The sequence below is a fragment of the Polyodon spathula genome, unplaced genomic scaffold (assembly GCF_017654505.1).
Source record: "Polyodon spathula isolate WHYD16114869_AA unplaced genomic scaffold, ASM1765450v1 scaffolds_779, whole genome shotgun sequence".
NCBI classification, from domain to species: domain Eukaryota; kingdom Metazoa; phylum Chordata; class Actinopteri; order Acipenseriformes; family Polyodontidae; genus Polyodon; species Polyodon spathula.
The window spans coordinates 953-21243 of record NW_024472267.1 but is presented as its reverse complement, the minus strand read 5'-3'; the positions used below and the strand labels follow the sequence as shown (position 1 = coordinate 21243).

At 44.2% G+C, this 20291-nt stretch overlaps 1 protein-coding gene across 1 annotated transcript; it reads right to left on the bottom strand.

Moving 5' to 3' along the window:
* Positions 1-920: 920 nt before the first annotated feature.
* On the bottom strand, positions 921-19913 carry aatf (apoptosis antagonizing transcription factor; the record flags this gene model as incomplete). The annotated part of the gene is made up of 8 exons (XM_041241446.1): positions 921-1421; positions 11532-11603; positions 12623-12703; positions 13383-13450; positions 17696-17779; positions 18060-18224; positions 19039-19237; positions 19666-19913. Coding segments are annotated over 8 exons (981 nt in total), but the record flags the coding sequence as incomplete, so codon positions are not given.
* Between the last annotated feature and the right edge of the window lie 378 nt (positions 19914-20291).

Sequence of the window (20291 nt, the reverse complement as noted above, 5' to 3'; positions counted from 1 at the left end):
AGCGTTCTGGCTCTTGATCGCTTGTCTCACAATAGAGAATCACCTGATGCCAATTAGAGAATGGCACAGCCATTGTTGTCAGGTAAGGCTTGAGGGAAGCCATAGGCAGCATGGGCAATGTTATACTGGTAATATCTTGACCAGAAACACTGCCAGGTTAGGGGATTTGTGCTCTGGAAATAAAGCCATTGAAACAAAACAAACCCATATCATTCATTCAGATTGGTTGCCAGAGCAGCACTGCTGTACTGTGCTGTGGGGTCTGCTTTTACCAATTACTGGGCCACACTACAGGTAATTCGATTCCACAGTAACAAAGTGCAATCACACTGCATGTGTTCTAATCACATTGCACTCTCCTACACACACAGGTTCATGGAGAGCACCCCCCCCCCAGGTACTCACACCATCATCTTCCACTCCTTCACCTCCTGTGGAAACACAGCCAACATCATGACTTACCTCAGGAACTCAACCAAGGAGCTGGATACAGGGAGACAAGGCCATGGGGTGATGCCACTGCAACACCAGCTCCCACAGGAAACCTGTGGTTCACATTATATACAAAGTCAATTAACTAATTCTTTGAAAATAAAGGAAGGCGCTCACCTGGAATTGAACCCAAGGAGAACAGCACAGCATGCTGGTGAATCAGCCTCCTTGTGACAGTCCAGCAGTCTAACCTTGAATATGAGATTAACGTCCCTTTTCAGAGATCGCACACTTCTGGAGTTCAGAACCATGCATCTTATTGCACAATTGCAGTTTTTATGTTGTATCCCTGGTCAAGCTGTGGTATCTGAAGCTGCGCAGCTCAGAAAACTGGCAAGCTCCTCCCTGGAGCCAGAGCACGGCCAAGCCTAGTTTCTGGCTTTTACACTTCAGCAGAAATATAACACAGGAGTCTCTTTTTATTTTTATTTTTTTTTAATTGATTTATTTTTTATTAAAAACAAAAACATCCTCCCCCTTTTTTCATACAGAATTTACTAATCTTTGAAATACAAACAAATCTGAAAAAAAAAAAAATAATACAAAGAAAAGGAAAAGCGATTGCGTTTGGGAGTCTGCCTGCCGAAGGGTGTGGACCGGGCCGAGACTGCTAGAACTCCCGGATCATTTGGATCGGCCAGTCTGTGGGAGCCTGCCTGATGGGAACTGGCTCGGAATATGGGATCGGAATACTGGAGTTCAGAAGAGGACGTACACATGCTGCTCTCCGCTCCAACTGATTATTTTGGCAGAAGTGAAAAGGGAGGCTCTTGAATGCTGAAGCAGGTCCTGGCTTGCAGGAAGGACTGGAGAACGTTCAGGTTCAAGAGCTCTGGTAGCTGTGTCCATCTGACTGACAGACAGTCTACTGCAGCAGCCGCACTTCAGGAGTGGCGATCTTTCCAAATAACGATCTGTACAGCTCCGTCCTGGGAGCAGAAAAAATGTACACATTGAAATATGTAAAATAAATACAAACACACACTATATATAAGGGGTTGTGCAGTTTGAAAACTTTGTTCAGGGACAAATCTTTTTCTTGCACGAAGCAGCGTTCAGCGTACATGAGGAAACATTGCATCTGGAAAGAGGTTTCCTCACGTATGCTGAGCTTTAGCAGCGATGCAACATTCGAGCGATTCCTTGTTTTTACATCATCACCACTTATCTGAAAAGTAAGAAAACAAAACAGATGTTTCATTTTAAAATCTCTACACACACACGACACACCAACATGAAATTATTCCAGAGCATGCTCCCAGCGCGGGTGCCATCTCTCCTGACAATCATCTTTTTTTTCTAAGCCTGCCCTTTCCAGCTCAGTCCTTCAAGTCAGGGCTCTGAGATGGAATATTTTAATAGGATGTATGAGAGCACATCACTGGGAGAGAAAGGGTTCAATCAGGCACAGCAGTGGTGCAGGGTATAATTTCAGTTTCATATGTTCTCCGGACTTGACAGCACTTGAAAAACAATGAAAGTGACCCAGTTGCCAGACTCCAATTAGTATTAGATATGCAGAGTTTCTTTATAGCGCTTCGGCCCCTGATTACTAGTTCAACACAAGTGCTGGCGGCCCATGATAAAGAGCAGGGAAATAGGGGAGACAGATGAGAAATTAGAGGGCGCAGCTGCATATCATTTCAGAAGGGAACGTTTATTTCTAAATACCTCTCCTCTCCTCTCCGTCCGCAAGTTATTTTAATCAGAAATTTCAAAACCAAGCAGAAGAAGAGCGGGTCTGTCTGCCTTCAATTCTTGATCAGATTTATACCGCAGTGGAGGGCCAGCGCAGAGAAACACAAACACAGTCCAACAAACACACACTAAATGCAATTTATTTATGCTACAGAGGGATGTTTGCTTGAGCTCAGAAACAGAATTATTCACGTACATCACCGGATTGGCAGAGGCGACATTAATGGCTGTTTGTTTAGCATAAACTGAAAGCTGCAGGGCTGGGCAGAGTTTTTTTAGGGTCATTGGCAGCTGATAAGGATTCAGTCTCAGTCTCTTCATTGCCATGCAGTTTAATTAATCGCACACCGTGCAACGCTGCTGAAGAGACAGGCCTGTTCTAAACATGTCCCGCTTCATAACTGGTATTGGCTTCCACGCGCTTCACCATACTGACGTATTATCTGAGGGCTGCTAATGTGGCACCAGCAATGATGCATCCTAAACAATGACCTTTCGGGCACGCTGAACAGAGGCTCCAATGGGCAGCACGTAGTATATACTGCATACAGCCACGCTGAACAGAGGCTCCAATGGGCAGCACGTAGTATATACTGCATACAGCCACGCTGAACAGAGGCTCCAATGGGCAGCACGTAGTATATACTGTATACAGCCACGCTGAACAGAGGCTCCAATGGGCAGCACGTAGTATATACTGCATACAGCCACGCTGAACAGAGGCTCCAATGGGCAGCACGTAGTATATACTGCATACAGCCACGCTGAACAGAGGCTCCAATGGGCAGCACGTAGTATATACTGCATACAGCCACGCTGAACAGAGGCTCCAATGGGCAGCACGTAGTATATACTGTATACAACAGACTGAGCGCAGGAACGCTTCCTGCAAACTCAGTGTTACAGAGCAGCGCAAAGCTTTGTAGAGATTCGAGTCTCTTAGTCCTTGACAGTAGTACCCTGCCTTCATCTCCGCAGCCAGGCTGTCATTCCCCTGAGTAAATGTTTCCACTCCGAGCGCTCCGCAGTTTGTGTCCGCGCCCGAGCTTGCATGTCAGCGCAATGACGAAACCAGCGGTGTGACAGCACATCATTTCACAGCCAGGCAAGCAGCGCCCACAGACGCTGGCCCTCTCATGCAGACGCAGGCAATACAGCCAGGCAAAAAAAAGAAAGAAAAAAGGATGTGGTCAGCTTAATTTCTCAAGGTCACACAAAGGGCTTGGACACAATATAAGGAGCACCTGCCAGAATACTGTCTAAAACATGCAGGGAGGTGATCAGGCTTCAGAGAGGACTTTCACAGTGGAGCTCATTCTGGAGGGATACAGTACGCGGCTGGATCGTACTCTTTCAAAGTAGACACTGCTTCATGTGAATCCTCAGTGACTGGTGCATCAGGGAGATGCAGCTTTTATAAAAAGAGCAGAGACTGTACTGAGAGTAGCCACAGCACAGAGGACAGTCTTGAAAAACCACATCACTGCTGATTATCACCCTTAACCACAGGTGTAGGGCTAGATGGGCAGATGCAGGAATAGAGTTCTCTGCTGTGAATTAATATCAGATCAATATTTAAGCAATGCCATGGTCAGGAATTATAGCCAATGGAAGCTATACAAATATATAGAGGAGATGGAAGCTATATGAATACATACAGAGACAGCGAGTGCATCAGCACTGCAGTTTATATATAAATAGAGGGCTCTGCACACAGCAGCATAACACAGCTACTGCACTTTTTACTTCTTCACTCTGGACCTGTATTATTATTATTATTATTTCTTCAACTCAGAACCGCGATTCTCTTTTACACAGTGTACGACAAAGCATCCTTTTCAATGAAGGCACTAGCCACGCTCTCCTCCCACAACAGTATTCAGTACCTATAAGGACTAGCTGGCTTGGTTACTGGTACTTGAATCAACGTCAGTGGAACAAACAGACCCACAAGTAGCACATGTACTGGACTGTGCCATTGCCTTGCTGCTGCCAACAGAGCAAACTAGTAATGCAAGGGATTGCCAGGGACTTTAACCCTTCACTGCCCTGGGTATGCTCCCATACCTCTTTAATGCCTACATAATGGACACTGGGCAGCAAGGGGTCAAACTGAATGTTGATCCAATCCAACAAGCAGCGGGATCAGAACCCAGACCAGAACTGGCGACTCATTTCCATTACTGGGCGGATAATTCTAGTTTTCTAATAATACTGTCCCTGGCTCAGAGGAGCGTGGGCAAGGCGTGAAGCTCATCAATCCAGCAGGTTTAACCTCGTCTACTCGCAACCCGCTGGGAGAAGAGGACACTTTAATACTTCCCTTCCTGCAGCCCCCTCCAGGCTGTGCATAATCAACTCCCGTTTCTTCTCTTTAAAATCAGATGTGAGCCAATGAGTTGCATCAGTCCCACCCTGAACAACGCGCAGGGCTGAATACATTAGCGAGCAGAGGTGACTGGAGCACCGTGCTAATTTGTATTAGTCACATTCCAAAGATCACCGGTATAGAGTAATTAGGGACACGTATAGAGATACCTGAGGTACTGGGTGCTGTTGGGTCAATGCCAAATGCATGTAACTCTTAATTAAAACCATGTTTAAATACCTACGGAAGGAGCAAAATGATACATGTAATAGTGCAAGCATTCTACTATTCTGATTTTAATCCAAACTTACAGTAGCTATTAAAGGTCTTTGATGGCAGTTTGTATTATGAACTTCTTACTCCAATCTGTGATATCTTCATGTTTCTTTCTACCAGCAACACAAACACAGAAACTCTGCTTCCTATATTATTATTCCTCAATTCTTCTACTCCCAGACAACCCGCATACTGGCTTAAATGTTTTTTTTTTTTTTTTTTTTAAATACAGGTCTGCTGAAAAGAACAGGTTTGTTTAAAACAGAAAATACAAAAGAAGTTAATAAAATAAATGTTATCTAACTCCTGAGCAGCTTGTTCAACGTTCCACACTTTGGGAGCAACATTCCAACCCCCGACCCGAGGTCAGCGTTCCTCCCGTCTCAGCTTCAGTACCACTGTGCTAGCAGAGTGCGCCTCAGGACATGGACTGCAAAAGTAGAACCCGGTGTGCTGCATGCTGCACGGTGCATGAAGCCTGGCCACTAGATGGCAGTGTTTGATACTCTTCTCCCACCTGAGCAGCAGCGCTCATATAAAACGATCTCGGGGACTGCTATCAGCACTGCCAGCTCTTTGTGCAGAGCGACAGGAGCCGTTTCAACCCTCCTCCTCCTGCTCCCGCTCAGGTCAGCTCCAGGGCTTCCAGGCAGAGCAAATGCTTTTTAGCCCAGAAGCTTTCAAAATTACGAACTGTGACCCCCTCACCTCAGGCTCTAGCAGGGGAGAGCGGGCAAAAGACTTATAAATATTTATAAAACATTTCAGGTGGAGATACTCTTTATACATGCTTCTCCTGTTTAGCGCTTGTATTCATTTCAATGCATGCAGGATTTCTCGTTTTTACATTTTAAAATGACTCACGATTGATAGCAGAATAAAACGTAGCGAGACCTAGTGCTTAAGTGAAAGCGCTGTGTATACCCAGCACCAGGGCACATCTCATTATCCACTTAAAACTACAGGGTCGATGGAGGCTCTCTCACACACACACTCTGACTGGCTTGCATACAGAAAATAAGAACAACAGGGAGAGACGTCAAAGCTCAAGACACATACAATAAATAACAGCACGCACATCACTGCATTTATAAAAGAACTGCTTTCGTTAACATGATTTCCTGGTTTCAGCTCATCTTTACTCACGTGTGCATCATGCATATTAAAAGGGCATGGTTGCAAACATTTCCCCAAAACAAATCCAATCACTGGAGTAACATTTAATATTTACTGAAATAAGATCTGGAATCCTTTACTATCCACCGTATTGTACAGCGCTGGGGGTACAACTCTCGTCAGTTAATACTATTTTTTTATTTAATGAGGGGTTTTCTTTTTTTTTTTTTCCCTAGAACAGCACATACAGTAGTGTGTTAATCATATATACAGAATGCTATAACTCATGGAGTTAAAGACTTTGAATAAATGGGTTTCTGTGATTTAAATCACACTTTTCAACCTTAGGGAAAGATCAACGATTGCAAAAAAATCTATATTAAAAAGTTGGAGTTTAGGTTTTGTGAATAGGAAATATAAATCAAACCACGACTTTGAAACAACCCCCAAAGCACCAAAAAAAAAAAAGGAGAATAGGAAAAAATATATATTATGTAAGTCTGGTAGAAAATGTACCAGACAGGCAGACACTGAGAACAACCTCTGAATTGGATATGAATAAAACTGCCTTTCTATAAATCGCATGCACTTGACTGCACATTAGATAAGCAGGGAAGGGAGGGTAGCTGTGCAGCAGGAGGCTGCTCGTCAGGGAAGCGCTAGCGATTTTAATCCTCAATCCCTGTTTGAAATGCATGGCCAGGGTCAGGGATTAAAATACGCTCCGATTATCAGATAACGCACGCGCCCCCGTTTCAGAACAGCACCTGCCTATCAGAGGGGGTGGGGAGGGGCTGGGAGTCCCGGGGAGAGCAGCACCACAGCTCTGACTGACAGGGGTGTAACAATTCACTGTGTATCAATGAATCATGACACTTTCTTTAGGTGAAGCTTGTGTCGTGATGCAAGACCGAAAGCACAACGAAGCTCAGCAAGCGCTTTTTGAATTAATAAGAAGGTTTTATAGTTGGTACAGACACACACTCTGCCGGTCGCAATTAACATGTCTTTTAACAAAAACGGTCCATCATAAAAGTTTCCATTCGATCTTATAAATTCAATGTATTGCGATGCATACTGCACTGTACCCTGCGCATGACACCAGGATACATACTGCACTGTACCCTGCGCATGACACCAGGATACATACTGCACTGTACATGACACCAGGATACATACTGCACTGTACCCTGCATGACACCAGGATACATACTGCACTGTACCCTGCGCATGACACCAGGATACATACTGCACTGTACCCTGCGCATGACACCAGGATACATACTGCACTGTACCCTGCGCATGACACCAGGATACATACTGCACTGTACCCTGCGCATGACACCAGGATACATACTGCACTGTACCCTGCGCATGACACCAGGATACATACTGCACTGTACCCTGCATATCATATCGTGCCATTAGTGTATAGCCACACCCCCATTATTTGATAAAGCAAAATGGGTTACATTAAAAAGGTATACAAGCTTTAAAAGGGGTTATTCATTTCTAAGAGACTCTGCCGAAGGTCATTTCCTTTGTAGTTTGCTCTGGTTTCAGACTGCAGTTCTGTACCGGGACATTGCTTCCTGACCCTTCCATGTAATCCCAAGACAAAGGTGGTGAAGCAGGGTTTCATAAAAGGTCACGGATCATTTCAGATGTTACCGCCACTGATCACAGCTATTACAGTAGTACGTTACTGATCCTATGTAAATGAAGGGAACCTCTGGGACAGCATGAACATCAAGTGGGGACAGAGGATAACAACACAACGAAAACTGTGACGATGTCCCGTTTCATGCAGAATTATTGTTTTCTTCTTTACAATCTTAAGTCACACTGATCCACCAACTTAACAAATCTATTCAAAGAAAACGGCAGGTTGAACTGGAATATTAAAAACACTGTGCACCACTACAGCAACTGCACGCCAAGGTCGAAACCTGCATTTATTTAAATATTAAAATAAATAAATAAATAGATCACTGGAAGCCCACAAGCCTCTGCAGTAAAGTGCTCCTCAATATCAGGAACTGCAAACAGCCCAGCTGTTAAACAAATCATGCTATTGTTTCAATACAGCCTTTGCTAATCCTGGAAGCAGCCTTCGCAGAGCCCCCTCGAAGTCCTACAGCTTCATATCTGCACTGTGTTTCAGAATGGGTTTGCACTTGAAAGAGTCTCCTTCGCCCTTCATTACAATAACAGCATAAATACCCTTTGGCTCCGTCGCTGCACTGGATGCTGTCTTTAATGATGATGTATGGGGGTCCCTTCTCCTCCAAGCTGCCTGGGGGGGTCACAATGTGACACTGTTCCGAGAGTATCAGCAAGCGAATTAGAAACCATGTCAATCTAACTTAATGCAGGGCTGTAATCCTCTCCAAGAGGCCGATCAGATCTCCGCCATGAGTTATGTTCGCTTGGTAATCTGATAAGAAAGAGAGCAAGCTTCTAATAAAGAGTAACGAAGGGCGTTAATGATGCTGTAAAAAGGCGTGTCGTGTCAAGTAAAATATCGGTCCCTGCATTGCGTCGGATTAGATCACAGGTACACAGAAGCGCTCCCTTCCTTGAACTCCAGCACACCTTTATCTGGAGAGCAAGATAACGGTTACAGGAGGGGGAGGCGTCTCCTGTTAGGAAAAAAAAAAAAACTTTTTATATTGCACTGCGATGAGTGGGGTTCAAATGCAGTTCAGAGCAAGAGAGTGAGAACAGCACTACGTGCAAATTAAAGACGACTCCCTCGAACAACATTTTGAAAACTGTATCAATTCTCAAGCCATCATTTTATTTCATGTTTTATTTTAAAATTATATCAAAAGTAATCCGATGCATTCAAAATGCAGGAATAACACCAGACACAGATGTATCGGCCACTCTCAGCTACAGCAATAGACAGATCTCAGAATTACAACACACTGTACTACAACCACATAACTGACAGAGGACCCCTATTAGGGAACTGAAAGCATATTTATTTTATTCAAACATAACTCAGCCACATGTTGTAAATGATATGTTAAATGCAATGTAAACGGATAAGGATCACAAAGGGAGAGACTTTGGGAAAACCACTGTCCCAAACAAAATGCCAAACAACTAAATAAATACGACTACACACAGGGGCCAAAAGAGCCGGGATTGACATGCAAATACAACGGTGACCCACAGCACTCAAGCTGTTCAGAACTTTAAAACATTAAGACACAATGCGGTAGCCAATTCATTTATTATTATTTTTTTTGCACTGGAGAAACCTACCAGAATGAAGTCACCACTCTGATTGTGTTACTTCCTACCAGAATGAAGTCACCACTCTGATTTGTTACTTCCTACCAGAATGAAGTCACCACTCTGATTGTGTTACTTCCTACCAGAATGAAGTCACCACTCTGATTGTGTTACTTCCTACCAGAATGAAGTCACCACTCTGATTGTGTTACTTCCTACCAGAATGAAGTCACCACTCTGATTGTGTTACTTCCTACCAGAATGAAGTCACCACTCTGATTGTGTTACTTCCTACCAGAATGAAGTCACCACTCTGATTGAAGTCACCACTCTGTTACTTCCTACCAGAATGAAGTCACCACTCTGATTGTGTTACTTCCTACCAGAATGAAGTTCCTTCCTACCAGAATGAAGTCACCACTCTGATTGTGTTACTTCCTACCAGAATGAAGTCACCTTCCTACCTGATTGTGTTACTTCCTACCAGAATGAAGTCACCACTCTGATTGTGTTACTTCCTACCAGAATGAAGTCACCACTCTGATTGTGTTACTTCCTACCAGAATGAAGTCACCACTCTGATTGTGTTACTTCCTACCAGAATGAAGACTCTGAGTTACTTCCTACCCACCACTCTGATTGTGTTACTTCCTACCAGAATGAAGTCACCACTCTGATTGTGTTACTTCCTACCAGAATGTTACTTCCTACCAGAATGAAGTCACCACCAGAATGAAGATTGATTGTTACTTCCTACCAGAATGAAGATCTGATTGTGTTACTTCCTACCAGAATGAAGTCACCACTCTGATTGTGTTACTTCCTACCAGAATGAAGTCACCACCACTTCCTACCAGAATGAAGTCACCACTCTGACCAGAATGAAGTCACCACTCTGATTGTGTTACTTCCTACCAGAATGAAGTCACCACTCTGATTGTGTTACTTCCTACCAGAATGAAGTCACCACTCTGATTGTGTTACTTCCTACCAGAATGAAGTCACCACTCTGATTGTGTTACTTCCTACCAGAATGAAGTCACCACTCTGATTGTGTTACTTCCTACCAGAATGAAGTCACCACTCTGATTGTGTTACTTCGTGGTGCTTCCGAGAGTAAACCTGGAACACAAGTTCAGTGCGTGTGTCTCTGTCGCTTGGAGCAAATGGTTTCCACTTCTTCAGTCTCCTCAAAGGGCTCAGAACACAATCTAAAAACAAAAGAACCAGGACGGCACTCGCCCATCTCCAGCGCTTGTCACCATTAATCAAAGCGAATTAAAAAGGACTGCCAAAAGCAAGGATTTATGAATATATTACAAGCCTAATTTGTATTCAATAGATCAGGTTTATTATGAAACTTCCCTGTAGAGGACTAATTTTTCAAACAAGAAACACGCCGAGCTGCTTTCGACACAATACTCGCCGCGCCACTTAATTTAACCCGAGAATGATCGGTGGCAATCTAAATGTTCCAAGTGAGCCCTTGTGCGTTTCTTAAAGTGACTCCTCTACCTGACATGCCTACACTTGCAACTGCCAGCTTTCAAAGAAGGATTTCATTTAGGATACAATATTGTACTACTTGTAAACTTTGGGAATTGCCTGTTTTAACTGGTGATTAAACTTATAAAACATGCTTAAAAAAAAAATAATTAACATAAACTGCATTTAAATACAATGTATCATTTCTGTACGATCGTATATTTACTGTGGTTCTACACATTGTTAAAATGCACAGATAATATCTGTAGTTCTGGACACGCTGTTCAGTGTGTGCTTACGAGAGTGCATCATTAAAGCCCAGAGTTTAAAAATCAGACCTGATACGAACCACAAAATGCTTTATAGTAAGCATAACAGACAAGTGTATCAAATGCAAACGGATACATGAGACTGTGAAGAACTACATACTGGATGCATATCTCTCTCTCTCGATACAGCATCAATACAGAAGTTTCTACAAAAAGCTACACTCCCCTGAAAGTCTGCACGAGAGGAGAGATCTACGATGAAGTACAGTAGCAGGGGGCCGTTAACGAAACTGAACATCCTCAATTAGAGGATAAGCACACAGCCCCGAGGCCGTGTGGAGAGGAGAGAGGGTGGGCTGTGGCAGCACTAGATTTATGGAAATGTGAGAGTGTGCGCTGCTGTAATTACAGGAGCCCGTGTCTGGCCACATCTCTCCAGCAGATCTGACCGAGGCTGTGTTTTGATGCCGGTGACGAATGGCGATCTGATAAGGAGAGATGGAAAGGCTGACGGGTTGAAGAACGGGTCAATATCACCGTGTCATGGAAAGGGGTTTGATGAACGCCATTAATCTATTACTTACCGGGCATCATCATTCATTGTGCCGTGGTCAATAGGTGCCATGAAGTTCACCAGCTTACTGTGGGCGTGGAATCTAAGAATAGAACAGAAAGAAAGAATTCTGCAAAATGAAAAGGTTTCCTTAAAACAAGCATTTTGTTATCAGTTGAAGACTAGGAGTGGCAATGAATCTAATTAAGTAATTAGTCTAATTTATTCATTCATTTTGTATTGGTTACCCAACTTACAGTGGAGGTGGTATCTAATAATAAAAACAAACTAAATATGCTTTACATATTTAATCTAAATAAACTCTTGTTATTCAGAGATATAATGGACCAGGCAGAAGAAACTGTCTTTCTTGCCACACAAATCTGACAACAGTTAATGGCAATGGCAGATCTCCTTCCAGGTTCAAGTCTCTCGTGTACAGTAGTGTGGAGCTGCTAATTAGAGGAGGGACCTCCAATTGTGTGTGTGTGCGAGTCTGTGTGTGTGTGTGATGCTGACAGATCAGAATATTGAGATCTAATAATTACAAGCTTTGTAGACCAACAAAGTAGCAGCTGCCTCTATAAATAAATTACCTCTGACATCAATCTCAGAAATGTGGACTGGCTCACTTCGACATCACCGTTTTTTCATCGTTTGTTTCTTCTTATGGTTAAACTATGCCACACTGATCGAGAGGGAACGTGTGCACTGCCTGACTGCACGCAGACCTGCATTCGAACTGTGACCTTTTTTTAGTCTTAGTCTTACAGTAATCTGGTTTGCGGCTGCATTCAAATGAAGTTAAAAACGTCAAAACCACTGTACCACGTAAATAAAATCAATATAAATAAGCAAAATCGACTCATTCATAAATTAAGGCCACTCTTCCTTTCGGCATGACAATATCTTATTTGTTACTTTGTTGCACAAGGTAAAGGAAAGCATTCTTCCCCTTTGCCAGTTCTTTTGTGGACCCTGTTGTATTTGAAGATACTTTAGAGCACACCCTTAAACTAAAATCCTTCCATGCTAGAGAATCCACTTGATCTCCCAGCTGCAACACTTTCCCAAGTACCGGCATACAATAAGCAGACAGAATTCAGCAGAGTCGGGAGCTACCTCACTTTTCTTCCTTTGCTGGCTTTCGTGTCCATCTTCTTCTTGATCTTGCTTCGGAGTTTCTGAATGGCCAGCCACTGTCTGCACAAAGGAGCACGCGTTTTAGGTTAAATAACTTGTAAATGGAAATGCACAGAACCCGACGGCCTTTTGCAAGGGAAACTGAAGCATAACAATTTTGAACTAAATCATGGTTTGACAGTTATATGGCCCGCCTAAAGCAAAACCAGTAAATTACAGGTTTTTCATTTTCATCTGACCGGCTGAAGTTAGGAATGCTGCAGCCAGTCAGACTATAGTTCAGCTGCTTCTTTTAATTACTAGGAACCCTTCATAACTCAGGTATTTAGGAAATACCATTACCCACTGAATGGCCTTTCCCAAAAGACTTGTGATTTTGGGGGGTTATTCCGCCAGCCCGCGCCCCCCCCCATTGTGGGTGTAATTTCCAGAATGAAAGGTAGTGTGCAAAGATTTAAAATGAGGAGTTTGTGCACTCTGTGCTGCAGTCTGTGTGCGCAGGCTCCCCACTGTTGGGCTGGCTAGCAGCCACTTTCCCCGTCTGTGAAGAGTACGCTCTGGGCAATGAGCTGCTCACACTGGGAGAGTTGAGCTCAGTTAAAATAAAAATCACACAAACTTCAGACGACTTCACTCCGTCTCAGAAGGTCGATGGCCCAATTCGCTCTGATCTTAGACCAGTTATCATTCCCCCAGATCCTGGGGAATACAATCTTGCAGAATCATGTCCGAGACCCACCTGCCCATTGCGACTTGATCGTTGGTATCCAACGCGCTGGTCTTCTTCTCAATCAGCTCTCGGAGAAGCTGAAAACAAGCAAGGGGATTCGTTATTACAGGCGCACCAACACTTCAGTCTAGCTGCCGTGCAGGGATCTCAAAGATAGAAACGGAGCTTGATGGAACGCAGATCCCAGGCACGGACACCGTGGACGACACAGTGAACAGTTTGTTAAGGTCACGGACACTCTTCGGCCACAGCATTCTTCCGATCGCTGCGACTTGTTCAGTCTGGAGAAGCCAGCCCCAAGGCATCAGAGGATAAAATCTAGTACAGGCACAGCACCTGTATCCTCCCGGCTTCCAACCCAACAGACTTTTGCAATTAGCTTTATTAATGTGTGGAGGGTTTCCAGTGAGCCACACAATTGCAGTATGCTACCAATTACTCTGAGCAGTTGTGTCAGTGGGTTCAGTAACGTTGCTTAGAAAACACAAAGGCTGGCGCGACCTTCACTGTGCTACAACAGAACAGCCCCGGATCCCAGGCTAGATAATTTCACACATTTCAACAAAAAATAATAAAGGGAATAATAACGGGAAGAATAAAGTGGAAGCGAGATCCTGATATGAGCCGGAAGGAGGAGCAGACCAGTCTTTCACAACACCTAGAACAAGATCGAGAGAGATATGCAGACAGGCAAACAGATAGAATAAAAGATTAAGATGAAATATATAAATGCATCTAGCATGTTTGCTTTTCACATTTCTAAAAGCATATCAAGTTCTTTTCTCCTCCAGTTAATTTTGAGAGCATGTTTTAAGAGATGCAGCACACATTTTCCTCCAGTGGTTCCCCGATAGGATTGGTGTTGGCAGCGAGAGGAGCAAGACACAAGTTTATTATCGCCCAGACGCAGCGTGTTATTCCACTGCCATGTTTATCTGACCAATTCCTAACATCTTTCTGGCAGTCAATCCATCAGTTTATCTCTCCTACTTCATCATCGTCACTCCTGGCAGCTAAATACAAGCCCCAAATCTACTGCGAAACAGATCTACGACATTGTACACCGGTGTAGCACCACCGTTCAGCAAACAGGGGCCCCAAAGGCCAAGCACCTGCAGCTTGCTGTTTCCGGAAAGACCAGCTTACCACAAGCAGCAGGGGAGGCTTTAGGAAAATAAATAACAAGGCATTCTCCGTCCTGTTTAAAGCTGCAGTCTCCACAATCACCTTCAACCCTTTACTAAATGAGCCCTTTGCTACGCTACTCTGGAGACTACCCTTCTGTGCACCACACAGGACGTATTAGGTTTTTCCATTTGCTTTGGTTAGCCTCCTCAAAGCATTCTTGTGTGAACGACACAGCGCAGCAGCAGGGGGTTATGCAAACGATCTTCCAGTGCCACTGCAGTTCAGCGACGCAAAACCATTTAAAAAAAATGTATTTATTTTAAAAGGATACCATGGGTGCATGAGGTATGAACATTCTCAAATATAATATTACAAACTGATCTGTAACGTTCACACGTCAGGAGAGTTTAAACTTCACTGTCAGAGCAAGTAGTAAGGTGTGCGATTCTGCTGTAGTTAGTAATCCAGTATAATCACACCATCTGCTCCAGCAGTTCCAGAATGGAGAGCGGCCAGCACTACTTTATACACGGCAGCACCTGCTACTCTGTGGAGCTCTCCCCATCCACAGAGCGGCCGTCCAAGCAAAGCCAATTCTGGATCCAAAGAAGTTACGATCCAAATGGGTACGGCTGCAGTAAAGACACAGATCCATCTCAACACAACAACTTAACCTAAATGCTTTGTGTTTGCCATCAATATATTACCTTCTGTCCTATTATGTCCTACAGACTTCCATCTTCTCCCCCGACCCAGCCCCTATCCCTGCAGGAAGTTCTTATTTCTAGGCTCAAAACACCATCACCATATGTCACTGAACTATAATTGCACCACCTTGTGCAGAATACAATGAATAAGAAATGAGGAAGAATGTGAACTTCATACAAAGGCGGCGGAGGACATTCATTCTCAGGTGACTGAAGACGATGCTGGGTTGGCAGTGCAATGGTTAACAGCGCACCACTCCTACACCTGATCAGCTGCAGGAGAGACACAATTATTCCTACAGCTCGAAGCTGGCAGGAGTAGCATCTTACTGCTGACAGGCACCTTTTCCAATGTGACGACGAGGAAGGAAGGTTACAGCAAACATATACTTATCCCCCCCCCCCCAATCTCTGCCAAATCCCTCTTTCACCATCCCTCTCTCTCATCATAAAGAAATGAAACAGATCAGCGAAACAGGTGCGACGCCATGTCTGTCAAGGGGGGCCAGGGTTCCCTATAATTCCGTGTGCACAACGAAGCAGTAACCCTTACAGAGCACCTCTAAAATGTATTGGAAGGAGGGAGTGTGTTTTTTGGGAGGGAAAGAGAAGAGTGTAGGAGAGGAAAATGAATGTGCGATTGCCTCATGGCTCAGCAGATGTCTGCCAGTGATGTACGAGGCGAAGATGAGCTGTGGGAGCTGGCCAGCCAAAGAGCGACTAAGTGATTACAGTCTACACAGTCCCTAGCACCATATTTAGAGTCTGCGGGGTTCCGAGACTTGGCCCCTCTCCCCTGGTGTGCACGCCAGATGTTGGGAGCTGGTGTTGTTCTGGCTGACTGTGCAAGAGTGGCAGCAGTTGGCACAGCAGTGGCACAATCTGGAGGGTTTGTTATTTACTTGAATTCTTCTTCTTCTTTCTTTCTCCCTGCAGATGCTGTGCTAACAAGTGTCGCTCATTATTCACTCCTCTCGCAGCTTTCCCACACTCTGATGTTTCTCCTCTGGGAACTGACCAAGATAAAGTTTTGAATGGCAGAGCCATTTGTTCTAATCAGGTGTTTGCAGACACTTTCCCCGGCCTCCATTAGTTGACATTTTAATTTAAATTAACCCCCCCACTGCCCTAATTAACCCCCCTTTGCAGAGACTGGTTCAGAGCTGCCATTTTAAGGATTAACACTGTGTGCACTGTAAAGAATATATCTGTAATGAAATTAAATATAACAAGATGATAGAACAATCGTGACTCCTAAAATCTTGATTATAAGTAGATCTACTCTGATAATCCAGGGTACATTTATACACATATTGGTTTCAAATCCTGTATCAAGATGTGTGTATGTGTATATATATATATAGTGTCCAATAATTTTATCATTGGTTTTCACAGCAGTACAATTATGTTGTCGCACCACAGATCGACATTGGAGGTCATCCACTACCGCACCCTGGAGACAGCCCTGCAGGTGTGCACAGAAGCTCTCCAGTAGGGGGCACTGCAGCTTGGTGAGGTGCTTTTGTAAATTAAATCCGTAGTACAGACACTTATGGTGCATGGATGCCACACTGCTACTTCAACCCACTGGACACCGTTACCAAAACGATTTAACACACAAACTACAGCAGCAAAGAACTACATTTTGGAAACTTAACTGAAGCCAACGTTTAGCCCCACCTATCAGATCTAGATTTGTTCCTCTTCTTGATTAATCAGACATGATTTATGGCACAAAGTGAGACTTGCTGACAGAAATGTTTCCTTGCATGCAATCAGCAGCTCCAGCACTGGCCCCAGCGTGCCCTGCTCAGTGAGGTTATGCACATTAAAATTACATGCATAATTGGCATATAAAACAGACTCTAAAAGGGAAACCACCTTTCTTAGCAACTCCATTGGAAGTCTAATTTAGCTTGTGCTGGAATTACAAACCCCCTCAAATACACTTGAAAAAAAAACAGAGAAGGACAAGGGAGAAAAAAAAAATAAGACAAAGCAAATTCAGCACTAGCAGGGAAAGTGTTTTAGGAAAACTGAAATTCATGCAATTGAAAACGAGGGAATGACGCCTTATCAACAACGTGCAATCAAATGAAAAATCCTCCACATCAGTATCCTTTCTCCTCCGCATGCACTTCCTCAGTGTGCTTACCACTGCTCTCTCACGGAACAGGGAATGGCTTGATGGAGGAGAAGGTTGTTTACATAAAGAAAAAGTGGCAGCGTTGCGTCTCCTCCTTCGCTTTAGATAATCAATGATGCAGTAACACCACGCCACTTCAAGTGCCGACGCCACAATGTATCGCTGTACTGAATTTCCTTCAGTGTATCGCTGTACTGAATTTCTTTCAGTGTGTCGCTGTACTGAATTTCTTTCCCCAGATAAAGTTTAATTGGGCCCCAAATCTGTTTTGCAGACAAATAAAAATCCTGTGCCATCAACAGAAGTCAACAGTCTAGAGAAATAACACAAACAGCTCCCACCTGATGGTAAAAATCATCATCGTCGAAGATCTCTTCATCCAGGTCTGTCAGATGTGCATTAGCCCTCGCTGTGGACTCAGCCTCCTGTAAACACAAGCATGGCGTCAAGACTTGATGATAAAGCTGGACACATGTACTGGAGACTGTACTTGGATTTGGCAACTGCAACGTTGGAATGCAGCTGCATGCATCTGCAAATACAAAGAGGTCGGGGAGCTCAGTCATTACAAAAAGACTGCCGTCTAGAATTTATTTAGCGAGCTGGTATGAAAAAACGTGATTGTGGATTTAACATCTGCTGCTGCAATTCCATGCCTGCTGTTACAGCTGAGAGTCCCTGGCTCCCCGCCCCCGTCGTACTCACCGGTGCCTCGGGGTCAGGCACCGTGGCCCGAGGCACTTCCTGCTCCGGCTGCCCCAGGACCCTGTATTCTGACCGCTTGGTCTGTGTCCGTTTCAAGAGCCGCTCCTTCGACAGCATGATCTGTTCAATCTGAGTGAGGATGTTGCGTTCAAACGCAGCGAAACCCTGAAACAAAACAAGCCAAGGAGCAACAGCGTTACAGTCTATTAACAGCATGCACAGGTTTAAAAAGGGCAGTAAAGCTCTCCTGATGCAGGTGTTGGAAACAGAAACAGCTGCATTGTTTCAGCAGTCAGACACAGCAAAGCCTGCAAAGACCCTTCTCAGAAAGAAAGCACATTAGAACTTAGAAAACTCAAAGACTGTTTTACAGGTAGTACTTTTGGGCGGTTAGAACAGACAGGCTTCAGGACAGAGAAATAAAGATCAAAAGAGGAATGAAGCAGTCAGGCTCGGTCAATGCAAATATAGGAGCCTCCTGCTGTATTTCACGCATTGATTATTATTTTTTTTGTACTGCAGTACTGTTTATATGTTATATGGAGCAATTACACAGGTGGTGCAGTGACAGCAATGACGGAAGCTCTTTGGCAGGGTGTTCCAGAATCAGGGCAGGAAAAGCGCATGACTTCACTTGCAAGGTCTTCTGTCATTGCTAATTTCAAGCTTTACTTTCGACTGCGCTTTTTGTTTTTTAATACTTAACCCCAACGCGGACAGCTACGTGGTGAAGAATGAGTATATTAACAACTGTAAATATTTTCTTGTTTTTACTGCATCATACTTAAAATGCGTAACTTTAACAAAGTCATTATAAAGTTCAACAGAAGTTGCCATGAAGTTTCTCTAGTCTTTTCAGTGCTTTATGACTGGTTGTCTCCTCTCAAACTAGCCCTGTTTTCACTCTGTCTCTGTATATATTACATGAAGGTGAAAGGAGCCCTGTTTTCACACTTGGTGCTTCAGGTCTGGTCCTTGCCTTGCCCATCCTGCCGGAGGAGAGCTTGGTCTTGTCGTGCCATTTCTGCAGCGTGCTGTTGCGGTACGTCCTGAAGTCTGCAAAGCGCTTAGCCATGAACTCCGGGTACTCCTCCATATCCAGCTTCCGTTTGGGGGGGGCCTTCCTGGTCTCTGCCCCGCCCTCCTCCTCCTCACTAGGGATCTCCTCGTCATCCTCGCTACAGCAACAGGACGAGAAGCAACACGCTGAACACTGAGCCACTTGCACAGGATCTGGCAGGCACTCAAACCAGCACTGACTAACACTGCTGCCCCGACAACCAGACGCAGTTGTTCTGCTTTTAACCAGTTCATGCAACAAGCCTACCATTAGTTACTTCTCTTTAGAAAAGTCCTCCAAGTTCCATTACTTATCTTCAAGGAAGAATTGAAGACATAAAAAGAGCAAACTGGACTTGGAGGCATCTTGCAAGGTTCAAAAGCAATTCTTCCAGTAACTTCTGCAGAAGCATATTTGCCAGTCTAGCAGCAGCTGGTAGAGGTGTCCTCAGGACCGTCTCCACTCTGCATATTGAAAGCAGGGACGTGACGTTTCATTACAGGCTTGCTTTAGAATCGGGACCCGCTTTAATTACTTCTTCCTTACCTGTCAGCCTTTGCTTTCTTGCCATCTATGAAATGCTTTGTGTCGGGGTGCTGATAGAGCAGCTCATCTTGAAGCTCCGCAAGGGACCTCTGCAGAGCTTTCAGGGCCTTGTAACCTGGGAGAGAGGGAGGAGGGGCAGAGAGAGAGAGAGGGAGAGAGGGAGACAGGGCAGACTGTGAGATCACAGGAGTTCTCAGCCTCTGCTTACATCTACAGAAGCTTTTCGCTCCCCAAGCAAAAAAGGAGGACTAAATAAGTACGACGTGCTTCTATAGATCCGAGTTGATCCCAGTAGTTGTTAAACATTAAAAGTTATTTATTCCACCTCGAAAACTTTGGTGAAAAACCCTGTGTAAATCTGATCCTGAAACTGTATGAATGTGTGTCTGCATGTATGAACTGAAGCCAGTTTAGGGTCCTCCAGAAACGTGCTCATCATGAAACAGACTTGGAGAACTACAGCAGTGATTTCCTTTAATTTGACACAAGGTCACAACGACCATCTCGTGAATATTAAGCCATAACCTACTACTCCTAATAAGAGCAAAGTTATTCATGCTAATAAAACCATCCCCATCACAAGCACCGCCATGACCACCAGGGCTGGCAGCACATTCAATTATCCG